Source organism: Lethenteron reissneri, chromosome 16 (genome assembly GCF_015708825.2).
Source record: "Lethenteron reissneri isolate LAM-NWPU_2019-01 chromosome 16, ASM1570882v1, whole genome shotgun sequence".
Taxonomy (NCBI): domain Eukaryota; kingdom Metazoa; phylum Chordata; class Hyperoartia; order Petromyzontiformes; family Petromyzontidae; genus Lethenteron; species Lethenteron reissneri.
The window spans coordinates 15,081,707-15,105,033 of record NC_083794.1 but is presented as its reverse complement, the minus strand read 5'-3'; the positions used below and the strand labels follow the sequence as shown (position 1 = coordinate 15,105,033).

General features: G+C 59.8%; 1 protein-coding gene across 1 annotated transcript in view; it reads right to left on the bottom strand.

The window, feature by feature from the left end:
* Window positions 1–23,327, bottom strand: part of LOC133343066 (F-BAR and double SH3 domains protein 2-like) — a 65,682-nt gene that overhangs the window by 15,285 nt on the left and 27,070 nt on the right. The window contains exons 4-13 of the mRNA XM_061552533.1: window positions 18,892–18,965; window positions 17,513–17,666; window positions 17,018–17,154; window positions 16,703–16,769; window positions 16,452–16,580; window positions 15,453–15,575; window positions 14,816–14,908; window positions 13,637–13,759; window positions 12,556–12,681; window positions 3,234–3,395 (exon numbers count right to left, since the gene is read on the bottom strand). Of these exons, the coding sequence (XP_061408517.1) occupies window positions 3,234–3,395; window positions 12,556–12,681; window positions 13,637–13,759; window positions 14,816–14,908; window positions 15,453–15,575; window positions 16,452–16,580; window positions 16,703–16,769; window positions 17,018–17,154; window positions 17,513–17,666; window positions 18,892–18,965 (1,188 nt within the window). The remainder of the gene's footprint in view (window positions 1–3,233; window positions 3,396–12,555; window positions 12,682–13,636; window positions 13,760–14,815; window positions 14,909–15,452; window positions 15,576–16,451; window positions 16,581–16,702; window positions 16,770–17,017; window positions 17,155–17,512; window positions 17,667–18,891; window positions 18,966–23,327) is intronic.

Below are 23,327 nucleotides of genomic sequence, written 5' to 3'. Positions count from 1 at the left end.
AGCCGTCACGGCGACCAAGCGACGTCACAAACCCCAACTCGTCATCCCCCTCCTCCCACTGCTTCCCTCCCTTCCTGCCTCTTCCTCCACTGCCATCACCTCCACCCTCTCTCCCCCCCCGCCTTCCAACCCAGCCAAGCGATCGATGGCTGGAAGACATCACGGCTTACATCAATGATTTACTCTCCCTCCTTCCCCCGCCCCAGGTCCTCCCAGGGCCACCAGGCAGCTGGACGGGCCGAGTGGCCTCCACCGGCAAGAAGCCTGAGCTCGGCTCAGAAAGTTCATCCAGAGAGTACTTTTGTTCCCATATGCAATCCCATTTCCAGGTAATTTCACAGCATTGGGACGTTCGGCAAATACCAGCTACACTGCATTATTATTTCTCGCCGTGGAAGTAAACCGGAGAAACGGGAGAATACCGCAGGCAGAGTAGGGGGGGGGACACACCGAGAGACGCCCTCCCCGTCAGTAATTGGGCATAACCACTGCGCCACCCTTCCGGTATTTCAATTGCACGTAATTTAAATAAGTAATTTCATTACATTTGTAATTGCCATAAAAATTACATGGCTCAAAGTAATTGCTAATTTTGTCTCACAACAACAGCACAACACATGGGCAACACACGCACACACACTACGCACTACCCATACCGCCGCACACCCGCCCCCCTCCGTGCCCCCCGCACATCTTCCCATCGCTCGGTTTTTCTGTTGACCCCCCCAACCCGCCGAGCCCCCTGCACCCCCCTGCCCACCCCCTCCCCACAGCGTCTGGCAGAGCAGCGGCGGCAGCAGCAGCAGCGCTCGTCAATAATTGAGTGGCCGAGCGCGAGGGCCTGCAGTGCGGCTCCCGTTAATGGGGGAAACGCGCAGGAAGCGGCTTCGCTCGGCACCATCCTCCCACTTTGTTATCGTCGTCGTTATGATCATCGCAATGCCTGTTTGCCCAGCAAGGCCTCACCGAGTCTCGCGACTCGTCCAGCAGGAGGGTCCTGCCAAGTTTTCGCAGTTGGGGGAGGGTGGGGGTGATGATTGTTGTGTATATTTTTTTAACCATCAGCTGTGATCAATCTACTGCTGCAAGAAGGCCACGAGCCGAACTTGTTGTCGGCGGTGCCCCCCCCGATCGGAAACCGGGGGGGGGGCTTTTTTATATATATATATAAAAGCATGGGGAGGCAGAAGTTGGTGGTGCAATGGTTGGCGCACTGTCTTGTGAACTGGCCATCCGAGTTTGATTCCCAACGACGGCAAACATCAGTGGCGAGTGGCATCAGAACCCATCCTGGGTTGCCTGCTTTGTCATATGCCACTGCCACGGCGAGCCACTCCGTGCCACTCCGTGTCACGCAGGAAGTTAAGCTGAGCACGAGAAGCCATTTGCTATGCCGCTCACTCGTCCATTAATTAACGTCAGCAGACAGTGGGCGAGAGCCGATGGGAGGGGTGGGGGTAGTGTGTGGGGGTGGCGAGTCAGTGTCACGCGAGTGTGGGGATGGGTGGGATGAGTGGCGGCGCGCTGAAGGGGAGGACAGGCTGCGATTGTGAAGTCGCTGCTAGGGAGGAGGAGGAGGCCTCCGACTGATTCAACCCTCTCGCGGTCCGGGCACACTCTCACCGGGCACGCTCTCACCGGGCGCACTCTCACCGGGCACGCTCTCACCGGGCACGCTCTCACCGGCAACGCTCTCATTGGGCGCGCTCTCACCGGGCGCGCTCTCACCGGGCACGCTCTCACCGGGCACGCTCTCACTGGGCATGCTCTCACCGGGCACACTCTCACCGGGCGCACGACGCTCCTCTTTGCAGCCAAATGGCAATGGCGGCTTCCGATTGAGGGCATCAGGGACAGTAGTTTGTGTGTCTATGGGTCTCCGTGGGATGACTCCAACCACCCCCCTCCTCCTCAGCCTCCCGTCACCATCACCGCGCCATCGAACGAGGCTCCCCACAACGAGGGGGAGGTCGCCGCTCCTCCTCCTCCCCCGCCCGCACACCCCCCCCCGTCCACTCCCTGCGGCCCCCCCCTTCCCCGCCCCCCTGCCTCCCCGTCCCAAGTCCAGGCTCACGGTCATTTCCCGTGGCCACACAGGGACTCGTAGACTCGCACGGGGACTCGTAGACTCGCACGGGGACTCGTAGACTCGCACAGGGACTCGTAGACTCGCACGGGGACTCGCGTCCCTCCGACTCGGGGAGACCTGCGACTGCATCCCTGCTGCCGCTGGGTAAGCCCACGGTGCGCCGCGTTGAGATTCCCGGCCCTCCAGCCGCGGCACGAAGCCCAGGGCGGTCGTGGGCGGCAGCATCAGCAGCAACATCATCATCAGCATCATCATTAGCATCATATCTGAACCGGTCTGGGGCCTCCCCCTGAGTCGACTCGGCCTTAAGTGCGCGAGAACCACCGTGAACGTGTCGCGACAAGCACTCGCACAGGAGCACACCTGCACACTTGCGTGCACGCTCACCTTCACCGCCGTGCGGTCCCCAGATCCCCCCCCCTCCCCCCACCCACCGGCCCAGCTGTACCGGGGTCACGCGGCCCCCCACCCTCATTCATATTCCAGCCGAGATTCGGCATTTGGGCCGCATCCCCCCCCCGGGCAGCAGCGAGCGGCCCCACGTAATTAGAATGGATCCAGCACCCCGCTCACTCCTCCTGCTCCTCCCCCCATGTCTCCCTCCTGCTCCTCCTCATCCCTGCATCTCCCTCCTTCTCTCCCTCCTCCTCCTGCTGTGTGCCATCGCTGGTATGCGTGAACATCACGCCACATCGTCGCCACATCGTCACCACAATTATCACCACAATCGTCATCACCACCATCATCATCATCATCTACCCACCAGAGACTAAAGCCTGGCTGACTGTGATGAGATCAGAGTCTGAAGATGCAGGCTGGGATCGTTCAGTGACGTCACCAGAGACCGTGGCGCTCCGAGCAAGACCAGGCATGGTAATTGGCTACGGACGTCAAAGAAAACGAATCGCGGAGTTCGCTAATTGGCTGACCTCTTAATGATGGTTTGGGAGAACCGAACGCGCCCCTTTAACATTGACATTTAAAAACACAGAGTGGAGTCAAGAGTTTGACTGCTAACGTCGAGTAGACTGGCACGCAAATCCCCCTCGCAATCGCTCATCACAACACGAGAACACAGGAAGGAGGTTATGCGGTAAGGAGGGAACGCAGGAAGGAGGGAACACAGGAACAGCGCAGTCCTCACCGTGGGCGAGAGTTCCCCGTTGTTGCGCCGCGCCTCGCTCGCGCGCCGCTCGCTCTCCAGCTCGGCCGTCGCTTTGGTCATGGCGCCGTCGAGCCAGAGGTCGGCGTCGACGCCGACGCGCCGCAGCAGCGAGAGGCACGCGGCGGCCTTGAGCCGGTCCGTCTGCGGGCGCAACCACACGCAGCGGCCGCGTGGTGAACAATGGCGGTCGCAATCGCGTTCGATCGCGTTCGCACGCGGCGCTGTCCTTCAGTAAAATCGCTCAACCTCACACCCGCCGGGGAACCACAGATGAGCGGGGAAGGCGGCCGCAGCAGCTGCAGCAGCCAGGCGGTAAGCCGGTACTACAAACGATTGCCCAGGCTCTGCAGTCCTCTATGTAGCAAGATTTTTTTCAGCCAATTAAATGAGTACTTATCAGTGTGGGAGCCGTACCGGCTTCTCCTGGCGAGCCGAGGTCTAACACCTCCTCGACGCCCACGGGAAGGGGTTTCACAACATTTGCGCATTCCACCAACCTTCGCTGTGTCCAGAGTGCTGGATTACAGGCCACGTGCATAGCCACGACCGCCAGTCGAGCCTTTCATAGACCACTGATACAAGTGCTGTTAGCGTGCACACCTATCAAGGTCTGCTCGCACACACGCAAGCGTGAGAGCACTTGCACATGAAAAGAAGCTTTTGTGAAAGCAGGCACGTACACACACAAACACACGCAAAGCACAGATGTCCACCAAGGAATGGACACGCGACGAACACAAGTACGCTCACACGAATAAACGCATGTGTGCAGCCACTACACAACACAAACACCCCCCATATGGCCTTGAACACACTGTTGGGGCAAGTGTTGTTCGCGAGCACATATAAAGGCCGGCACGGTACACGAGGGGGTAGGTGGCCAACACCAAGCCCAACCGCCTTTGTCTCCCTGTTTACACATCGCACCAGGTACTCATTTGAGGCTCAGTCGATCTAAAGGAGGCCTAGACTGATTCAGATAATCATCACCGGTGTTGACCGCGAGAGGGAATTGAACTCGGGTCGCTGGGTTCGTAGCGCAGCGCGCTAACCGTTACACTACTGCACGCTACACGACACACACGTGCACACGTACGTGCGCATGCACGCATAGGTGCTTGCACGCACTGGCAGACGATGCACACACAACACGCACGCAGGAACGCTGCAGTCATTAAGCTGATTTGTTGAGACCAGATGCTCGTGCAGACTGGAGCCGAGTGAACGTCTCTCTCTCTGCCATCACGGGGAGTCGGTGCCACTCGCGACTCCGCAGGTGATGGCGTCGGTGCGGGGAAGCGCGGTGCGGGTCGCGGCGTCGCGGGGGTCACGGGGACGCTGAGCGGGGGAGCGGAGATGACAGGGTCTCACTCCGTCAGAGACACACAGCCGACTTGGCACCGTGTCCCCGTGTCCTCGTCTCCCTGGATTCCCATGATTCCGTGTTCCCTAGTTCCCTGGTTCGTGTTCTCATCTTCCTGCATTCCTATGTTCCCATATTCCCTCCTCCTATGTTCCCACGATCGTGTGTCATCACATCCACACATCCTATCTTCCCACGTCCCCGTGTTCTCATCTTCCCGTGTCCGTGTCCGTGTCCCACATTGCTACGTCCCCGTGTTCCCGATAGTGCCACCTCAACCATTCCCATTCATACTCACTCCCACTCGAAGCGTCACCACGAACACAACGCACTTCCCCCCCCCCACTAATGGTGTGGGTTGAGTGGTGGGTGGGTGGGTGGGTGAGGAAGAGGTGGGGCCCCATGTCTCTCTGTCTGGCAGCTGTAATTGGCAGTGGTACGCTTGAACGGCAAGGCACGTATGCACTCACGCGCACAGATGCAAGCACGCGTGTGCTAGCGTATAAGTATGCTCATGCACGTAGGCGCACATATGCACGCACGTATGCACACGCTCACACATGTACGCGCACACACATGCGCCGCACGTGCACAAAGACATGCACTCATCTGTGCACGCTCGCATGCACATGCACGCTCGCACACCCCGCATCGCACCATGCACACAAACCAGCCGCACGCTGCATTTCTCACGAGGGCGGGAGTGGGGGGGCGGCCGTGACAGAGAGGCAATAAACACTGGAGACCTCCCTGGCTAGGTAAACCGCCAGCCACGTGCCGACTGCTCCAGTCGGACCAGCGACTCGGTGTGAACACAGCTCAGAACGCCGCAATGAAGGGGGGCGGTGGGGGGCTCTGCCACCTCCTTGGCGATTGGCCGAGGAGGTCGATTAGGTTTCGCAAAACTCCGTTCCCGTGGGCATCGACGCAGTGCCCTGGCTGGCCAGGAGGCGGCGGTGCGGCAAAGTGCGGACTAATCTCCGTCGGTACCATCTGTACGGCACCGACGTGCCGCGCCTTTCACGTGCGTGGGGTTTTCTCGGGGTGCTACGGTTTCCTCAAATATGTGTAGACACTCATTAATTGGCTGGAAACATCTTCATATGTAAAGCACTGCAGAGCTTGCACAACGGCTGGTAGCGCCAGCTCGCCGCCCGGCTCCTGATCCTTCACTCGTCTGTGGTTCCTCGGCTCCTGTGAGATGCAATTTGTGTGAACGTTGCTGAATAAAAGTAAACATTATTATTATTATTCCCAATAGGCGCAATAATATGGCCCCGCGGCATTCACAGCCTGCTGTAGAGGTCATAGGTGTAACCTGGCAGGTCGCCCGGTATGCCACTGCTATTGGTCTTGAGTGGGAATCAAACTCGGGTCACCTGGTTCGTAGTGCAGCGTATCAACCACTACTGCTCACAACTACGCACATACATAGCACACGTCATGACACATATACACACACCTCCATTCTTCTAACTCGTATAGCAGACACTCATACAATTAATATTGTACTCATCTCTACCCACAAACCTCCGCTTCTCCCACAATCCCCTGCATTCCCCAATACCCCCACCCCACACGGCGAAACCACCCCTCCCCTCCGCACACTTTATTCATTATTACTCTCAGCCAGAGCAATTTACAGCCACAATTCTGTAATTTAGGGCAAATTAAAAACGCAAATATTGCACATCCAGCGTAAATCAGATCACGTTGCCCTTCATGAATGTGCAGTGCAAGGCAAGCGTTGCTGGGAGCAGAGAGAGGGGGGAGAGAATCAAATGAGGGAGGGAGGGAAGGGACACGGTATTGGGAAAGCCGAAGGGAGCGAGGGAAGCACGAGAAATCGCAGAATGGAGCTATGCGGCAGCAAGGAAATAAATGAGCAATGAGGGGGAGTGAGGGGGAGTGAGGGAGACACGGAGAGACGGGGAGGGGAGAGATGTGGCGGCGGCAAGGAGGGGGGACGGGGAGGGGGCAGTGAAGAGAGATTTCTCCGAGCCGGAAGTCACGCATGCGTGTCGTGCGTACGGGCAGTCTTGCCACACACACGCATGCACACACACGCGTGCACACACACGCATGCACACACACGCGTGCATGTAGACACGGACGAGTGCACGCACACAACAACACCGTCACAACCAACCGCAAGAACGGGGAGACCCCAAATCAGATATTCACGATGGCGGCCATAGAAGTGCCGGTGGTGGCCGACTGCACCGCCTGACAGGCACCTGTCCCCCTCCGACACCCCCACCACCCTCCTATGAGGGGGGCCCACACGGTCTCCCTGGGGGGGCCACTGGACAGCCCCCCCCCCCGCCGCATTGCGATGGCGACGCGTGCCTCGAAGCGATGGCGATGCGTGCGAGTGGGAGCATGTGTACGTGCGAGTGGGAGCGTGTGCACGTGCGAGTGGGAGCATGTGTACGTGCGAGTGGGAGTGTGTGTACGTGCGAGTGGGAGCGTGTGTACGTGCGAGTGGGAGCGTGTGTACGTGCGAGTGGGAGCGTGTGTACGTGCGAGTGGGAGCGGGAGCGTGTGTACGTGCGAGTGGGAGCGTGTGTACGTGCGAGTGGGAGCGTGTGTACGTGCGAGTGGGAGCGTGTGGACGTGCGAGTGGGAGCGTGTGTACGTGCGAGTGGGGGCGTGTGTACGTGCGAGTGGGAGCGTGTGTACGTGCGAGTGGGAGCGTGTGTACGTGCGAGTGGGAGCGTGTGTACGTGCGAGTGGGAGTGTGTGTACGTGCGAGTGGGAGCGTGTGTACGTGCGAATGGGAGCGTGTGTACGTGCGAGTGGGAGTGTGTGTACGTGCGAGTGGGAGCGGGAGCGTGTGTACGTGCGAGTGGGAGCGTGTGTACGTGCGAGTGGGAGCGTGTGTACGAGCGAGTCGAGTGCCTGATGACGACCGTACGAAGGAGCCCCATTGCACATTCGCGAGCAGCGATGCAAATGGGGAGTTGTGCGTTATCGACAAGCGGCTCTGAGAAATTCAATCGCTACGCCGAGTCGTGACCAATCACAAAATCGCTGCGAGTTGGAAGAGGGGGGGGGCAGATGAATCACTGGACTGGGGATCGGTGTGCATCTGAGCCCCGGGACGAGGGGTGGACGGATGGAGGAGGGGCGGAGGTGGTGTCAGGTGGGACGGGGATGGTGATGGTCCAAGATGAGGAGGGGAGATGCGTGTTGGTGGTGTGGTTTGGGTGTCGAGGTGGAGGATTGCAGAGGAGAGGGAGGTGGTGGTGCTTGGCGAGGAAGGGAGGAGGGCGAGGGGAGCGGTGGGCAGCAGCGACAACCCAAGCCAGAGCCAGGGACCGCATTCCAATTCAGAACGCGGGTAGCATGGGGGGGGGGGGGGGTAACGTGCGGGGAGGGGCAGGGGGGGCTGGGGGTGGGGGGCCTCCCACGTTGGTATTCCTGCCGTGTCACGCCGCCTCCGTCACGGTGGCGAGGCGGAGGTTCCCTTCCCCGCGTCGCCTCCGAGGCGAGCGAGGCGAGGCGGCGATCGTCACCGGCGCGGGGCGCCGTGTGGGTGACGAGACTCGCAGAGCGTCCCTCTCGTACGCGGCCGCAGCTCCGCGTGTCACCGCCGTCGTGATCGTCGTCGTCGTCACGAGACATCGTCTGTCGACTGCTGGATACCTTCCCCTACATCATCATGTGATACGGGCTATGCACTGCGAGACAAAAAATCTCCCATGACACGTGGTCTATCCACTGCTGAGGGTCTCAGAGCGCACCTAGCCTGGCACAAGCGCTGCCGAGGTGTCCGCGGGTATACAAGTGCGGAGTCTTGTGTGAATGTCCCCCCCGTGCGTGCGTGCGGCTCCACCACCCCCTCTTGGTGCTACTCGCTAACAGCACTTGTCCCAAGAGTCTGTAAAGGCTATAGGGGGAACTTTGTCTTTGTGTGTGGGGGGGGGGGTCACAGGTGGCTCCAGATTACCCACAATCACTCCCCTCCCCCACGCCTCCTCACATCTCCTCCCAGCACGGCGCTTACCAATCAGTGAGTAACGATTTGAAAAGCGAGGGACCTAATTAAATGTCTTCGTTATTTATTTAAGCCAACATCTGACGATTATATATTTATATTTCACTTGGCGACATTCTCCTGATTGGGCGCTCAGAGAACACGGCGGATTCCATTGGTGGCAGCGTAAACCGGTGTTCACCTCACCGCTCCACCTCACCGCTCCACCTCACCGCTCCACCTCACCGCTCCACCTCACCGCTCCACCTCACCGCTCCACCTCACTACTCCACCACTCCACTCCACCTCACCACTCCACCACTCCGCTCCACTTCACCACTCCACCTCACCGCTCCACCTCACTACTCCACCACTCCACTCCACCACTCCACTCCACCTCACTGCTCCACCACTCCGCTCCACCACTCTGCTCCACCTCACCACTCCACCTCACCGCTCCACCACTCCGCTCCACCTCACTACTCCACCACTCCACCCCACCTCACTGCTCCACCACTCCGCTCCACCACTCCGCTCCACCTCACCACTCCACCTCACCGCTCCACCTCACTACTCCACCACTCCACTCCACCTCACTGCTCCACCACTCCGCTCCACCACTCTGCTCCACCTCACCACTCCACCTCACCGCTCCACCACTCCGCTCCACCTCACTACTCCACCACTCCACCCCACCTCACTGCTCCACCACTCCGCTCCACCACTCCGCTCCACCTCACCACTCCACCTCACCGCTCCACCTCACTACTCCACCACTCCACTCCACCTCACCACTCCACCTCACCACTCCACCTCACCACTCCACCTCACCGCTCCACCTCACCGCTCCACCACTCCACTCCACCTCACCGCTCCACCTCACCGCTCCACCACTCCACTCCACCTCACCGCTCCACCTCACCGCTCCACCACTCCGCTCCACCACTCCGCTCCACCACTCCGCTCCACCTCACCGCTCCACCTCACCGCTCCACCTCACCACTCCACCTCACCGCTCCACCACTCCACCTCACCGCTCCACCACTCCACCACTCCGCTCCACCACTCCGCTCCACCTCACCGCTCCACCACTCCGCTCCACCACTCCGCTCCACCACTCCGCTCCACCACTCCGCTCCACCACTCGGCTCCACCTCACCGCTCCACCACTCCGCTCCACCACTCCGCTCCACCACTCCGCTCCACCACTCCGCTCCACCACTCCGCTCCACCTCACCGCTCCACCACTCCGCTCTACCACTCCACCGCTCCACCTCACCGCTCCACCTCACCGCTCCACCACTCCGCTCTACCACTCCACCGCTCCACCTCACCGCTCCACCTCACCGCTCCATCACTCCGCTCTACCACTCCACCGCTCCACCTCACCGCTCCACCTCACCGCTCCACCTCACCGCTCCACCACTCCGCTCTACCACTCCACCGCTCCACCTCACCGCTCCACCTTACGACTCAACTAAATCACTGCACCTTACCCCTCACCAGCTCGCCTCACCACTCCCCCCCCCCCCCCCCCCACTGTCTCTCCCCAGCTCGTTAGTCAGCCATTTATTAACGGTCTTGATCTCCAAAACCGTGGAGGGGGGGCGGTGAGAGAGGGGGGCGGTGAGAGGGGGGGGGGGCAGAGCGCCGTGTGTTTGAGCCAATGAAAGAACCCCCCTTGGCCCCCAAGAGGCCATTACCCAAAGCCGTGGGGGGGGGGCTGCGTGTGAGTGGATCACTCCCCCCCTTCCCCCCTCCTTCCACCGTGCCACTGATTGCAGCACAACGGGAGGATAATTGGGAGGAAGGTGGAAACTTCGATTTTGTTTTAATGTTTCTCGAGTGTGCATCATCACCGTCATCGTCGTCATCGTCATCATCGTCATCAGTATCATCGTCATCGTCATCAGTATCATCGTCATCAGTATCATCGTCATCATCGTCATCAGTATCATCGTCATCAGTATCATCGTCATCAGTATCATCAGCAGTATCATCGTCATCAGTATCATCGTCATCATCGTCATCGTCATCATCGTCATCACCGTCATCAGTATCATCTTCATCATCGTCATCGTCATCACCGTCATCAGTATTATCGTCAGCAGTATCATCGTCATCATCGTCATCATCGTTATCAGTATCATCGTCATTAGTATCATCGTCATCATCGTCATCGTCGTCATCAGTATCATCGTCATCATCGTCAGCAGTATCATCATCATCGTCATCAGTATCATCGTCATCATCGTCATCATCGTTATCATCGTCGTGCAGTTGACCTGCCGCCCTCGTCTTGGGGAGTGGCTTCATCCAGCAGTGGATTTACTATGGCTGATGATGGTGAGATACCACTGGTGCACCCTACCCCACTCCGCCCTGCCAGCTTCCAAGGAAACCTGCCCCCCACTGCCCCCTTACCGTAAACCCCATCGAGACCCCTATCAGAACATCTTCATCCTACTCACACTTTGGACCGAAAGACTGATGCAGAGACCCATAAACTCACATAGAGACCCATAGACTTACATAGAGACTCTATGACTCACATAGAGACTCATAGACTCACATAGAGACCCATAGACCCACGTGGGTCTCTATGTGAGTGTATGGGGGGGGGGGCTGAGTGCAGCGCAAGGATTAACGGAGTCAATCAATCGGCGGCGCCACTCCACACGGCCACCACTCGCTCCACTAATTAAGTGTCAAGCCTCGTCTCGTTCACAGCCTCCTACACGCCCCCCCACCACCCCTCCCCCCCACGGACACATCCCCAACCGCTGCCCGCCTCTGACGATAAGCCAATCAACACCCCCCCCCACCCAAACTGAAGAGTCACTCGTGACGCCTACATTCACCATCATCGTCACAGCAACATCGCCTACCCATACGCATCAAGTCACCGCTGCGGACTTGCCCTGCAGCAACATCGCACAATCGTCCCTCACCCACCAAAGTCAACATCCCAACGAGACCGCCCATCGCGACAACGCCGACATCACCGACGTCAACCCACCGCCCCCCGCTGGCGCTCACCACCACCCAAACCCAACCATCGTCACTCCTGACGCTGCCGACAGGCAGCGTAATCATTATAATAATAACACCAGCGGGGTTATTATAATTATTATAACACCAGTGGGGTTATTATGCCACGGGGAATCGCCGCGTCTCATTTGAAACCTCCGCAATGGTTCCCGAGCGCTCGCTACTCATCCCCACGGCTGTTTCGCGGCACGAGAACGATTCAGAAGTCCTGCGCTTGAGAGCGGTTAGCAGAGACACACGGGGAGAGAGACGGGGGCAGAGGAACATGAGGAGAGACACGGGGAGAGAGACGTGTGCAGAGAGACACGGGGAGAAAGACATGGAGAGACGAGGCACAGACAGAGACAACGAGAGACACGGAGGGAGAGACACGGAGAGATGATAGGGAGACACTTTTAGAAGTAGACATCACACGCTGACGGGGAGCACGCTCAACACACAAACAACACATTTGTCAATTATAATAATGCATAAAATAACACTGCACATAAAGGTGCTATGAAGAAGGGCCATTTCCAGAAACGTTGCCTACGATATATTTTCCGTTTAAGGCCACACACGGTGTCGATGCTGTAGATGTGCGTCACTGCGTGTGTGGGTGTGCGCATGGGGAGCGGTCGCGCAGTGATGAGTGCACCGTGGCACCGAACCCGGCCAGCCCGAGTTTGATTCCCGCTCACGGCGGCCAACTTAGTAACTTAGTAGCCGGTGAAATGTACAAGCCTCAACACGCGAGGGAGACAAAGAGGGTCGAGAATGGGGCTGGCCACCCCCCCACCCCTCGTGCACCATGCTGGCCTTAACAGGTGCTCGCTAAGAGCACTTGCCCCAGCAGAATGTTGAAAACTATACGGGGGATCCTTGTCTTTGTGTGTGCGCGCGTGCAAGCGAGCGAGCGAGCGTCTCACCTCCGCTTTCCGGATGCTCTCCCGTGCTTCCTCCATCTTTGCCTCCATGTCAAGGTTGGCGGCCGGATCCGGAACTCCCCCCGGGCCCCCCGCACCCGCCATCTGCCCCTCCAGCCCCTCGAGTACCTAGAGCAGCACCATCATCATCAGCACCATCATCATCAGCACCATCATCATCAGCCGCAGTACAGACAGGGACCCACATCAGCCGGTGTGGTCGGCGAGCGCCCGTCACAGCCGTGTAGTGTCGGGGGGCAATTTGGAAGGCCTAGCCCCCCTGTTAGATTATTATCGTTGCAGCAAAAACACCGCTCGTGAAAAATTTGGCATTCAACGCAACTGATGACATGAAGGGATGGACGTCGCAGCCTCTCGGCTGAGAGCACGGATGAGAGTGGAGTGCACGATAGACGAGAGTCTCCCACCCACTGGGTGGGTGGGAGACTCACCCACTGGGTGGGTGGGAGACTCACTCACTGGGTGGGTGGGAGACTCACTCACTGGGTGGGTGGGAGACTCACCCACTGGGTGGGTGGGAGACTTACTCACTGGGTGGGTGGGAGACTCATCCACTGGGTGGGTGGGAGACTCACTCACTGGGTGGGTGGGAGACTCACCCACTGGGTGGGTGGGTGGGAGACTCACCCACTGGGTGGGTGGGTGGGAGACTCACCCACTGGGTGGGTGGGTGGGAGACTCACCCACTGGGTGGGTGGGTGGGAGACTCACCCACTGGGTGGGTGGGAGACTCACCCACTGGGTGGGTGGGTGGGAGACTCACCCACTGGGTGGGTGGGTGAGAGACTCACCCACTGGGTGGGTGGGTGGGAGACTCACCCACTGGGTGGGTGGGAGACTCACCCACTGGGTGGGTGGGTGGGAGACTCACCCACTGGGTGGGTGAGAGACTCACCCACTGGGTGGGTGGGTGAGAGACTCACCCACTGGGTGGGTGGGTGGGAGACTCACCCACTGGGTGGGTGGGAGACTCACCCACTGGGTGGGTGGGTGGGTGGGAGACTCACCCACTGGGTGGGTGGGTGAAAGACTCACTCACTGGGTGGGTGGGTGGGAGACTCACCCACTGGGCGTGCACGGAGACCTTGTGGTCTCGTGCCACCTTCGAGGCCCACTTGCGGGCCTCCTTGTCCAGGCTCTGGTCGACCTCCTCCGCTCCCTCCTCAGGGCCCAGCAGCTCGGGACCCTGGAGACAGGAGAAAGATGGAAAAGGGGATAGGGACCAGGGGACAGGGCACAAGGGTTAGGGGATAGCGGACAGGGGACAGGGGAAACGGGAGAGGAGACAGGGGGCAGGGAATAGGGGCAGGTGGACAGACCACAGAGGAGGGACAGTTCGGGCGACTGCTGGATTAGGGTTCCCCACAGAGCGCGGGTTTTGTGGGGTTTCTGTGACCATACTTCGCCACGTTGGTTGGTACAGAGTGGTGCCGGCGGGGGACACAGACGTGGGAGCACAGAAGTACAGAACAATACGAGTCTATTTGGGGAGACCTGGTGATAAATGGCGGAGCTGGGAACAAAACTTGCGATGAAAATAGAACATGCAGTTGCGTACACGCCACCGGCACACGTGTGACGGAGCACATGCGTGACGGAGCACACGCGTGACGGAGCACATGCGTGACGGAGCACATGCGTGACGGAGCACACGCGCAGGACACACAGGGCAATACGCAATGCACACGCCCACGCACGACAACACACACGCCCACCCACGAGAACACACACACCCTACGCGCGTCGAACTTTGCAGCCAAAGAAACTCATTGGGTGGAGGTCACGCCCACTCGGCGGCGGAGGGGAGGGTGGGGGATGTTTGCACAGAGGAGCCGATTCAATCCGGGCCGAGCGTGCCCGCCCGCACGCCCGTACGCCCACGCGGCTTCTCAAATTAAATCTCCGTTTGTTCATCTTTATTGAGGTCTTTCCCCCGACCTCCAAACGGCTCCCGCACCCCGCCGGAGTCAGGGAGGGGGGCCGTCCGGACGGCGGGCCCGCGTTTGGGCGTTGGGGTGAGCGGCCAGACCGGCCGAGAGGGAGAGCGGCGCGGCCGACCACCGCGCGAGCGGGTGCCGTGCGGGAAAGCGGCGCCGCCACGGAGACGGAGCGGCGGAATCGACCCGTGCGCGGAAGCCACGAGGACCGCGAGAGGCGGCGACGGCCCGGGTGGGCCTTCGCGCGGCGACGGCCCGCGTGGGCCTTCGCGCGGCAGCGGATGGAGCACGGGAGAGGGACTCACGGCGTCGTCGCCGGTGTGCGCGCAGAAGGGCGGCAGCTCCATCACCACCGCGTTCTCGCGCAGGAAGAGCTGCAGGTCGTGCTCGCGAGACACCTACGGCGGCACGCACGGCACGCTCAGGACAGCGCTCAATACACAGACAGCACACCGCCTCGCGCAGAGCAGGGCACGCCCAGTACGTATACGGAACTCGTGCAACACACGTACAGCACGACCGTGCGCATGCGTGTGTGCGTGTGCATACGTGACCGCACTTGCGCGTGCGTGCGTCTGTGTGCGTGCAGTGGTTAATGCACTGCGCTATGAATCCATCGAACCAATTTTGATTCTCGCTCATGGCTTACATTAGTGGCAAATATTTGAACAGGTTTCTGGTCTTCCCCTAGGTCAGCTCAGCCTTAAAAAAGCACTGGAGAGGAAAAGGTGTAGAACGGCCACCTTTGTCTCCCCAGTGGAAATGTTTACACAACGCAACAGGTCCTCATTTAAGGCTGAAATTAACTGAGGGAGGCCCCGGACCGGTTCAAATAATTGTCACCGATGGTGGCCACGAGCGGGAATCGAACGTGGGTCGCCAGGTTCGTAGCACGGTGCACTGACCACTGCACTCGCGCTCCCCACGTGCCAGTGTGCGTACCCCGTGTGCGGCCTGCAGCAGGGCCACGAAGGGCTCCTGCGTGCTCTGGCACGATTCGAGCTCCGTCTGGCCCAGCACGCAGAAATACTCGCACAGCCGCTCGTAGACGTCGCCATCCAGAGCCTGCAGCGCCCACACGCACGCACACACGTGCACACATACACACGTGCACACACACAAGCAATCATCATCGTAACGACGTCAACTCGCGATGCTGTGCCACTGCTACCGCGCGGTATCCGCTCCTCGCGCTCACAGCGAGAGGGGGGGCCGTGTCACCCCAACAGTGCTGCTGGGGCGAGTGCTGTTCTCGCACTCTTATCTACATGCTATGACGAAAGGCCGTGGCCCAAATCGTCATCTATTATATATCTTTAAGGCCACAGGGTTGTATTATTGACAAACGTGTTATTTGTGCGCTTGCACCACAGCCATCACAACAGCAGCGTCAGCGTCACCAGATAGCTCGAGTACCCAAGAAGACCGGCAAGGCGCACGAGGCCAGTGTGGTGCAAGCACCTACACCCGGCCACCTTTGTCTCCCCAGCGCTGACGCCGCACAGAGCCACACTCGGCGGTTATTTTCATCGTCGCGTCACCTTTCTCGACCGTCCTCCCCCCGGGCCGCCATCCGGGCTGCGGCCGCGTGGGCTTGGCCACGACGCCCACCGCGGACCGGCCACTGGGTGGCGACACCGCACCGGCGGACGCCGCCCGCGGCGGGGCACGGCCGTGGCGGGTCAACTCGACGCCGCCCGGACCGCGGCGCTGGCGGCCGTGGCGGGTGAAGCCCGCGGGGTGGCGCGGCTCCCGAGTGCCCAGGCGGGGCGACGGCAACAGGGTGCCCCCCCGCACCAACCGGGCTACGCCGCCGAGGGTGGCGGCCGTGGAGAGTTCGTGGAGAGTTCGTGGCGAGTTTGATCGCGAGTTTAGGGAGACTGTGGAGGGTTGAGGGAGAGGCCGTGTAGAGGAGAGGGAGGGAGAATTTGGGGCACATACCGAGAGCAGCGCGGGGATGTCGGTGCTGGCGTGGCGCTGCTGGTGAGCGTTGGCGCCCGCCACGCTTATCACGTACTCGTTCCGTGCCTGCCGCAGCTTCACGTGGCACTCCTTCCGCCTCGCCGCCATCTGGCGGGCAAGCGCGACACCGCCACGCCGCGGTCAACGTCACGACCCGGGCGACGACCAACACCACATCACAAACACCGCGATCGTGGCGCTGGCGCCAGTGACGGTGCAGGCGGACTCACCCTGGCGTTGGCTTTCTGCAGGCTCGCCTTGGAGTGGAAGAGGCTGCTGAACTCGCTCCGCTTGAGCCTGGAGAACCCAACGCACACGCGTGTCACACGCTGCTCCAGCCACCTTGTCCCCGTGTGCCCTGTGTTCGTGTGTCTCCTTGTGCCCGTGTAATCATGTTCCTGTCTCCCCGTGTCCCCATCTCCCAATCTCCACATCTCTCCGTGTCCCCCATCTCCCCGTGTCCCCATCTCCCCATCTTCCCGTGTCCTCATGTCCCCGTGTCCTCCATCTCCCCGTGTCCCCATGTCCTCATCTCCCTGTCCTACCAGCTCTCGGTGTCCCCACTCTTTCCTCGCGTCTGATTGGCCATTCGCTCCAGCTCAGAGAATCTCTTCTTGGCTTTCTCCAGCTCCTTCACCGTGTCGGCGAGCTCAGCCTGCAGAGTCACCAGACGGTCCGAGCACTGCGGAGACACACGGGGATACACACCGGGGGGGGGGACACGGGGACACAAACGGGGACACATAATGGCACAAATGCACAGACACATGCATGTGGACACACGGACGCGAACAAACACACAGGCCACACAGGCACACACGGACACGTGGGACACACGTACATTGACATGGGACACACATACATGGACACGTACAGACAGACACGGACACATGGACACACACACACGGACAATCACACATTGGTCAGGTACGGCGACCGTGGGCGAGCATTGGGCTACACGAGCAATGGGCGAGCAGTGCGGGTGCCCCGTGTGGGTGCCCGTGGAGAGGGGGAGGGGGGGGTCCCGCGTCTCGCCGCACCTTCTTGAGCTGGGCGTCGCGCGCCGCCCGCGCCGCCTTGGCCGGCTCGGCCACGCGGCTCCGGTAGCTCTCGGCCGCCACGAGGCGGCTGTTGGCGGCCTGCAGCGTGCCGAGCAGCACGAGGCGCCACACGGCGAACGCGCTCCTGCTGCCGCTGGGGGGACACGGAGGGGGAGGGGGGCGATGGTCGCCACGCGCGGAGTTACGGGCCGTCGCGCGCGGCGCCGCGATTCATCGCGCGCCGCGCTGTACGCCGCCACGCACCGCCGGGTTCGGTCGCATGGCACCGCGTGAGCGCCGCTAAACAGAGAGGGGGGCGTGCGGGGACGGAAGTCCCACGCCGAGTGCCCGGCGACTCGGCACAGGGACGGGGTTAACACTGCGCGTCAAGGGCACACCACCCATGCGCCACCACCACCACGGGCAGGTTGACACGACGACGACACACCGCCACCATCACGGGCAATCACTCATCACCGGCACACCATCCCCACTCACCAGCGTCATCACACGACACCATGCACACCCGTGTGTGTACGTGTGTGTGTGTGTGCACACGTGGCACAGTGGGAAGCACAGGTGGTGCATCTGCCACCCATCTCAATCAGTCAACCCATGCCACCTGGGTCTGTCCCCTTCCACAAGTGCTGTGGTGACATCAGCAGCACTTAGTGGCGGCTGTTGTTATTGTAGGCGCGTGTGTGTGTAGGCACATGTACATATAGTGTGTGTGTAGGCACATGTACATATAGTGTGTGTGTGTGTGTAGGCACATGTACATATAGTGTGTGTGTGTAGGCACATGTACATATAGTGTGTGTGTGTGTAGGCACATGTACATATAGTGTGTGTGTGTGTGTGTGCGAGGGCAGGACGTACGTATGGGTGTATATGCACGCAAGTGTTTGCGAGTGTTCTTGTGCGCGTGTGTGAGTGTGCGTGTGAGTGTGTGTGTGAGTGCGGGTGAGTGTGCTCGTGTGTGAGTGAGTGCGTGTGTGAGTGCGCGTGTGTGAGTGCGCATGTGTGAGTGTGAGTGCGTGTGTGAGTGCGCGTGTGTGAGTGCGTGTGCGTGAGTGCGCGTGTGTGAGTGCGCATGTGTGAGTGCGTGTGTGAGTGCGCGTGTGTGAGTGCGTGTGCGTGAGTGTGCTCGTGAGTGTGCGAGTGCGTGTGTGAGTGCGTGTGTGAGTGCGTGTGTGAGTGCGTGTGCGTGATTGTGCGAGTGCGTGTGTGAGTGCGTGTGCGTGAGTGTGCTCGTGAGTGTGCGAGTGCGTGTGTGAGTGCGCATGTGTGAGTGTGAGTGCGTGTGTGAGTGTGCGTGTGTGAGTGCGTGTGCGTGAGTGTGCTCGTGAGTGTGCGAGTGCGTGTGTGAGTGCGTGTACCTATTGTTCCCTCCCTCCGGTTCTTGCACGCTCCACTCTCTCCGAAGGAACTGTGACGACAGCTTCTGCAGGCCCTGCACACATGTGTGTACGTGTGTGTACGTGTGTGTACGTGTGTGTATGCGTGTATGCGTGTATGTATGCGTGTATGTATGCGTGTGTGTGTGTGTGTATGCGTGCGAGTGCATGTGTGCGACAGACACGTCAAGAATTAGGCGCGCAACAAGTCCTCAAATACAAATCGGACCTTAAGCTTACAACACACCTGCAGGATCTTGGGTGAGCGAATCAATTATTTATGACGATGCAAAGCATATGCAAAGTATATGCTCATAATTTAAAAAAATGTGTTGAGCATTGTGAACAGCCTGGAGGATGACACAATTGTTGTGAAACTCCTTCCCGGTGGGCGCCATGGAATCTCCCCGGTCGCACCCGTTCCTTCCCACACATTAATTGCCCACTAACACTTTGATACGTAGAGGACAGCAAAGCTCGGGTAAATCTGGCTGCTGCCTTCCTGCTTCTCTGTGGTTCCTCGTCCTCATGGCACCTCTGAGTCGGCCCCTCTCTCGTTCTTGCAGAGGGCGACGACCACGCGGCAGTGGAGCGGTGTCACAAGCGGACATTATTATAGGCACCCTTGCAAACGAGATGTGCCCAACACGTGGGATTTATCCAGGTGGAATATGTCAATTGTAAATACATAGAAACAGGATAAATGTTCAAACTACGAATTGCTGTGTGGGGGGAAGGGCATTCCAGGTCCCCCCATTAACCCCAGAGTTGAGTGACACCTGCGTGCCCTAAACAACCGGATTACAGCCATCATCATCACGCCCCGTGTGACAGCTGCACACATCACACCAAACACAAAGATCACCCCCCCCCCACCTCCATAGCCTATGCAGGCTGGGTGGGTTCCACATCAAACACAGACAAAGATCACCCGTATAGCCTTGAACAGACTCTTGGGACAAGTGTTACTCGTGAGCGAATTTGAAGGTTGACACGGCACAGGAAGAGGTGGGTGGCCAGAACCACGCCTAGCCACTTTTGTCTTCCCAATGCTGATGTTTTACACCCACACACACGCGCCATCGGGTGTCTCATTTGAGGTGGAGTTGACCTAGAGGAGGCCCAGGAGGGGTTCAGATATTCGTCACCGATGTTGGCCATGAGCGGGAGGAGCCTGCCGGCTCCTCTCGGAAGGGGGGGCCAGTCGAGCTTCCGTGTGGGGGGCCTCCGTAACGACTGGCCAAGGCGACCGCCGCCGGTGCTGCCGCTGCTGCTGGCGCAGGGCCCACGCCAGGGCTCCACGAACTGGCGGAAATCGACCTCGGGGCGTGGGGTTCATGGCGCAGTGCGCTAACCACTGTGCCACCGCTCCTCAACACACACACACATCACACATCGCACACGCGAAACGCAACACAGAGACCCGTCGGGGTTCGCCGAAGGGTTCGAATCGAAAGGCCCGGTGGCGACGAGCGCTACGCCTGGCTGGCCGTTGTCGAGGTCGCGATGGCCCACCACCGGTCACGCGTGTCACGAGGAGCGGTCCTAGTGGGCAGTAGCTCACACTCGAGCCCTCGTGAGGCCATCGGTGAGGGCTCACACGGACAGGCGGAGGGACGCAGGGGTGTGGTGGGGGGCCCCATTAACCTTTAACACTGCGTTCTCCACGAGCCCCCCCCCCAGTACAACTCAATTAAGGAGGTGTTGAAGGAGCCCCCGATTAGCTCCGCGGGCGTGCACCGCCAAGCCCTGTAAAGCGCGCACTGTACGGCCCAAGAGACACGCGTACAATACACACACAAACACAAAGATACCCCGGGGAGCCTGCACAGGTTGTTGGGCAAAGTGCCATGAGCGAGCGCCTATGAAGGCCGGAACGATCCACGGATGAGGGGGTGCAGTGGCCTGTACCACACCCCGCCGATTTCTCTTCCCGGTGCTGATGTTGACGCACTGCGGTGGGCTTATCACTACGCTACCGTTCCCCCACACGCACAAACGCAGTGGCCGCTGTTGCGACCAAGGCACGGTGACGCGTCGCTGGTCTGAATTGTGACCGATAACCCCAAGAAGGACAGCGAGAAGAGACTTGGAGGGTTTGGGCTCGTGTCGAGAAGAGATTAGAGGCCCACAAACTGGCATTGGGAGAGAACCACACTCCCACAGAGAACTAGAGCATCATGTGAGTGTCTGTACGTGAATCTACGGATCATGTACGCAAATGTAAGTCTACGGGTGTCTCAGTGAGTCTCCGGGTCTCTGTGCAAGTCTGTCACTCGCTATGTAAACACCGAGCACGTGACTCCAGAAGAGACATCAAGCACATGGAGAGAATAGTTTCAAACAGCCGACGCCAACGCAAGAATGAGACTTCTGGCTCAGAAGAATCTGGCAGATGCTCGCTCGCCCGCTCACAAACACGAGCATTCCTCCGCACCATCCCCGCTTCCTGTCGGGTCTTAGTTTCTAGCGGACGGAGTGGGGGGGGGGCGGGAGGATGGGGGGGGGGTCAGGAGAGTGAAACCCATCTGTGGGCAACATTCCGCCCTCTCCATAGTCCCTCGTTACCCCCCACCCCCCCAAACCCCTCTTCCACTCAGAGTCCATTGGCTCGTGGCGCGATCGTTCTCATAGTGCGGTGCGGCGACACCGCTACGGAAGGCGCTGCTGCTGCTGCTGCAGCTGCGTCCCAGCGGGGGCGGTGGTGCCATGCGTCCTGTGCAGGAACCCATGGAGCGACGCGCGGAGTCATTTTTTCGAAATTGGAAAAAGCGGACAGTAACGGCGGCACCCAACAGCCACCAACAACCTTTGAGTTTGCCGAGCAGCAATAGGAGGCTAATGTTTACCCCCCAGTGAAACCCCCCCCCCCCCCCACCATAGTAAGTGAATCTAAGGGCTAGCGATCCATGAGACTTGACGTGTGCACACACTCACACACACGGGCCAGGAGTGAAGCCCATGCTCTTCTTGCTGCTGGGCACACGCGTCCCCAACTGCGCCATCCTGCCCGTGCCCACTGTGCGGACGCGGGAGGTGGTGCGGCGGCGGCGGCGGTGGTGGTGCCGGTGATGTCACCGCACCACCACCACCACCACCGCACCGAATCGCGATTTGGCTCTGCCGCCCGCCGGCGCGCTGTGCGCCAAAACCTCCGCGGGAGCTCCTGGCCACGCGGATTCCCGGGAGGAAGTGGAGGGTGACGCCCCCCCCCCCCCCCCGCCCCCACTAGGGCGGTGGCGGCGGTGGCAGCGCTCACCGCCCGGGCCTGGCGGGCACCGCCGTGCGTGACGGCGGTGCCGGCGCCTGGGAACGTGGCGCACTCCGGTCTCTCACACCTCCACCCTCACCTGGGAGACGCGTGGGGGGAGACGCGTGGGGGGAGACGCGTGGGGGGGGCACGTGGGGGGAGACGCGTGGGGGGAGACGCGTAGGGGGAGACGCGTGGGGGGGGGCGCGTGGGGGGGCACGGAAAAGATGGGATGGGAAGATGCAGGGAGAGGGGGGGCATAGGGAGATGTGGGGAGAAAGGGGGGTGCTAGGGGAGACGCTAGGACACACGTGGGACTTCCCAAGGGATGAGTCGCTATGAGCCACGAGACTGTGATATGCACACTGACCACATGAACCTCACACTGACCACATGAACCTCACAATGACCACGTGATCCTCACACTGGTCACGTGAACCTCACACTGGTCACGTGAACCTCACAATGACCCCATGAGCCTCACAATGACCACATGAGCCTCACAATGACCACATGAGCCTGCCAAATGAATCATATGACCGTAACACGTGACAATGTTTTAAATTCTATTATAATTATGTTTGTTTACCCAGGAAAGCATCACTGAGTCTCAATACTCCTTTTCAGAAGGGTCCTGCCAAGGTTCCGCCATAGGGGGCGATGATTGCTGTATGGAATCTAAGCAAATTATTTGTGGCGACTTATTTTGCCAAATTCCTGACACACGGGTTCAGGCACACGGCCCACACAGCATTTCAACTTCTGCCACTCTCATCACTCGATCCTCGGGCACACAACCCCCCTGGTGCATGGCACACACAACTCTGAACCACTGGTCAGATACATGGCCCACAGAGCCCGAATGGAATTGATATATACAATTATAACAATAACAATAAACAATGTATCACGCACGCGTTATCTCGCGAATCGGACGTGATGTTCGATCGAGAACTCGGCGGTCCGAAGCCAGAGCTCAAAGTCCTCCGTACGCAAGCCTGAACAGGTGAGGGCCTGAACAGGTGAGAGACTGAACAGGTGAGAGACTGAACCAGGTGAGAGTCTGGATAGGTGAGAGACTGAACCAGGTGAGAGACTGGATAGGTGAGAGACTGAACCAGGTGAGAGACTGAACCAGGTGAGAGACTGAACCAGGTGAGAGACTGAA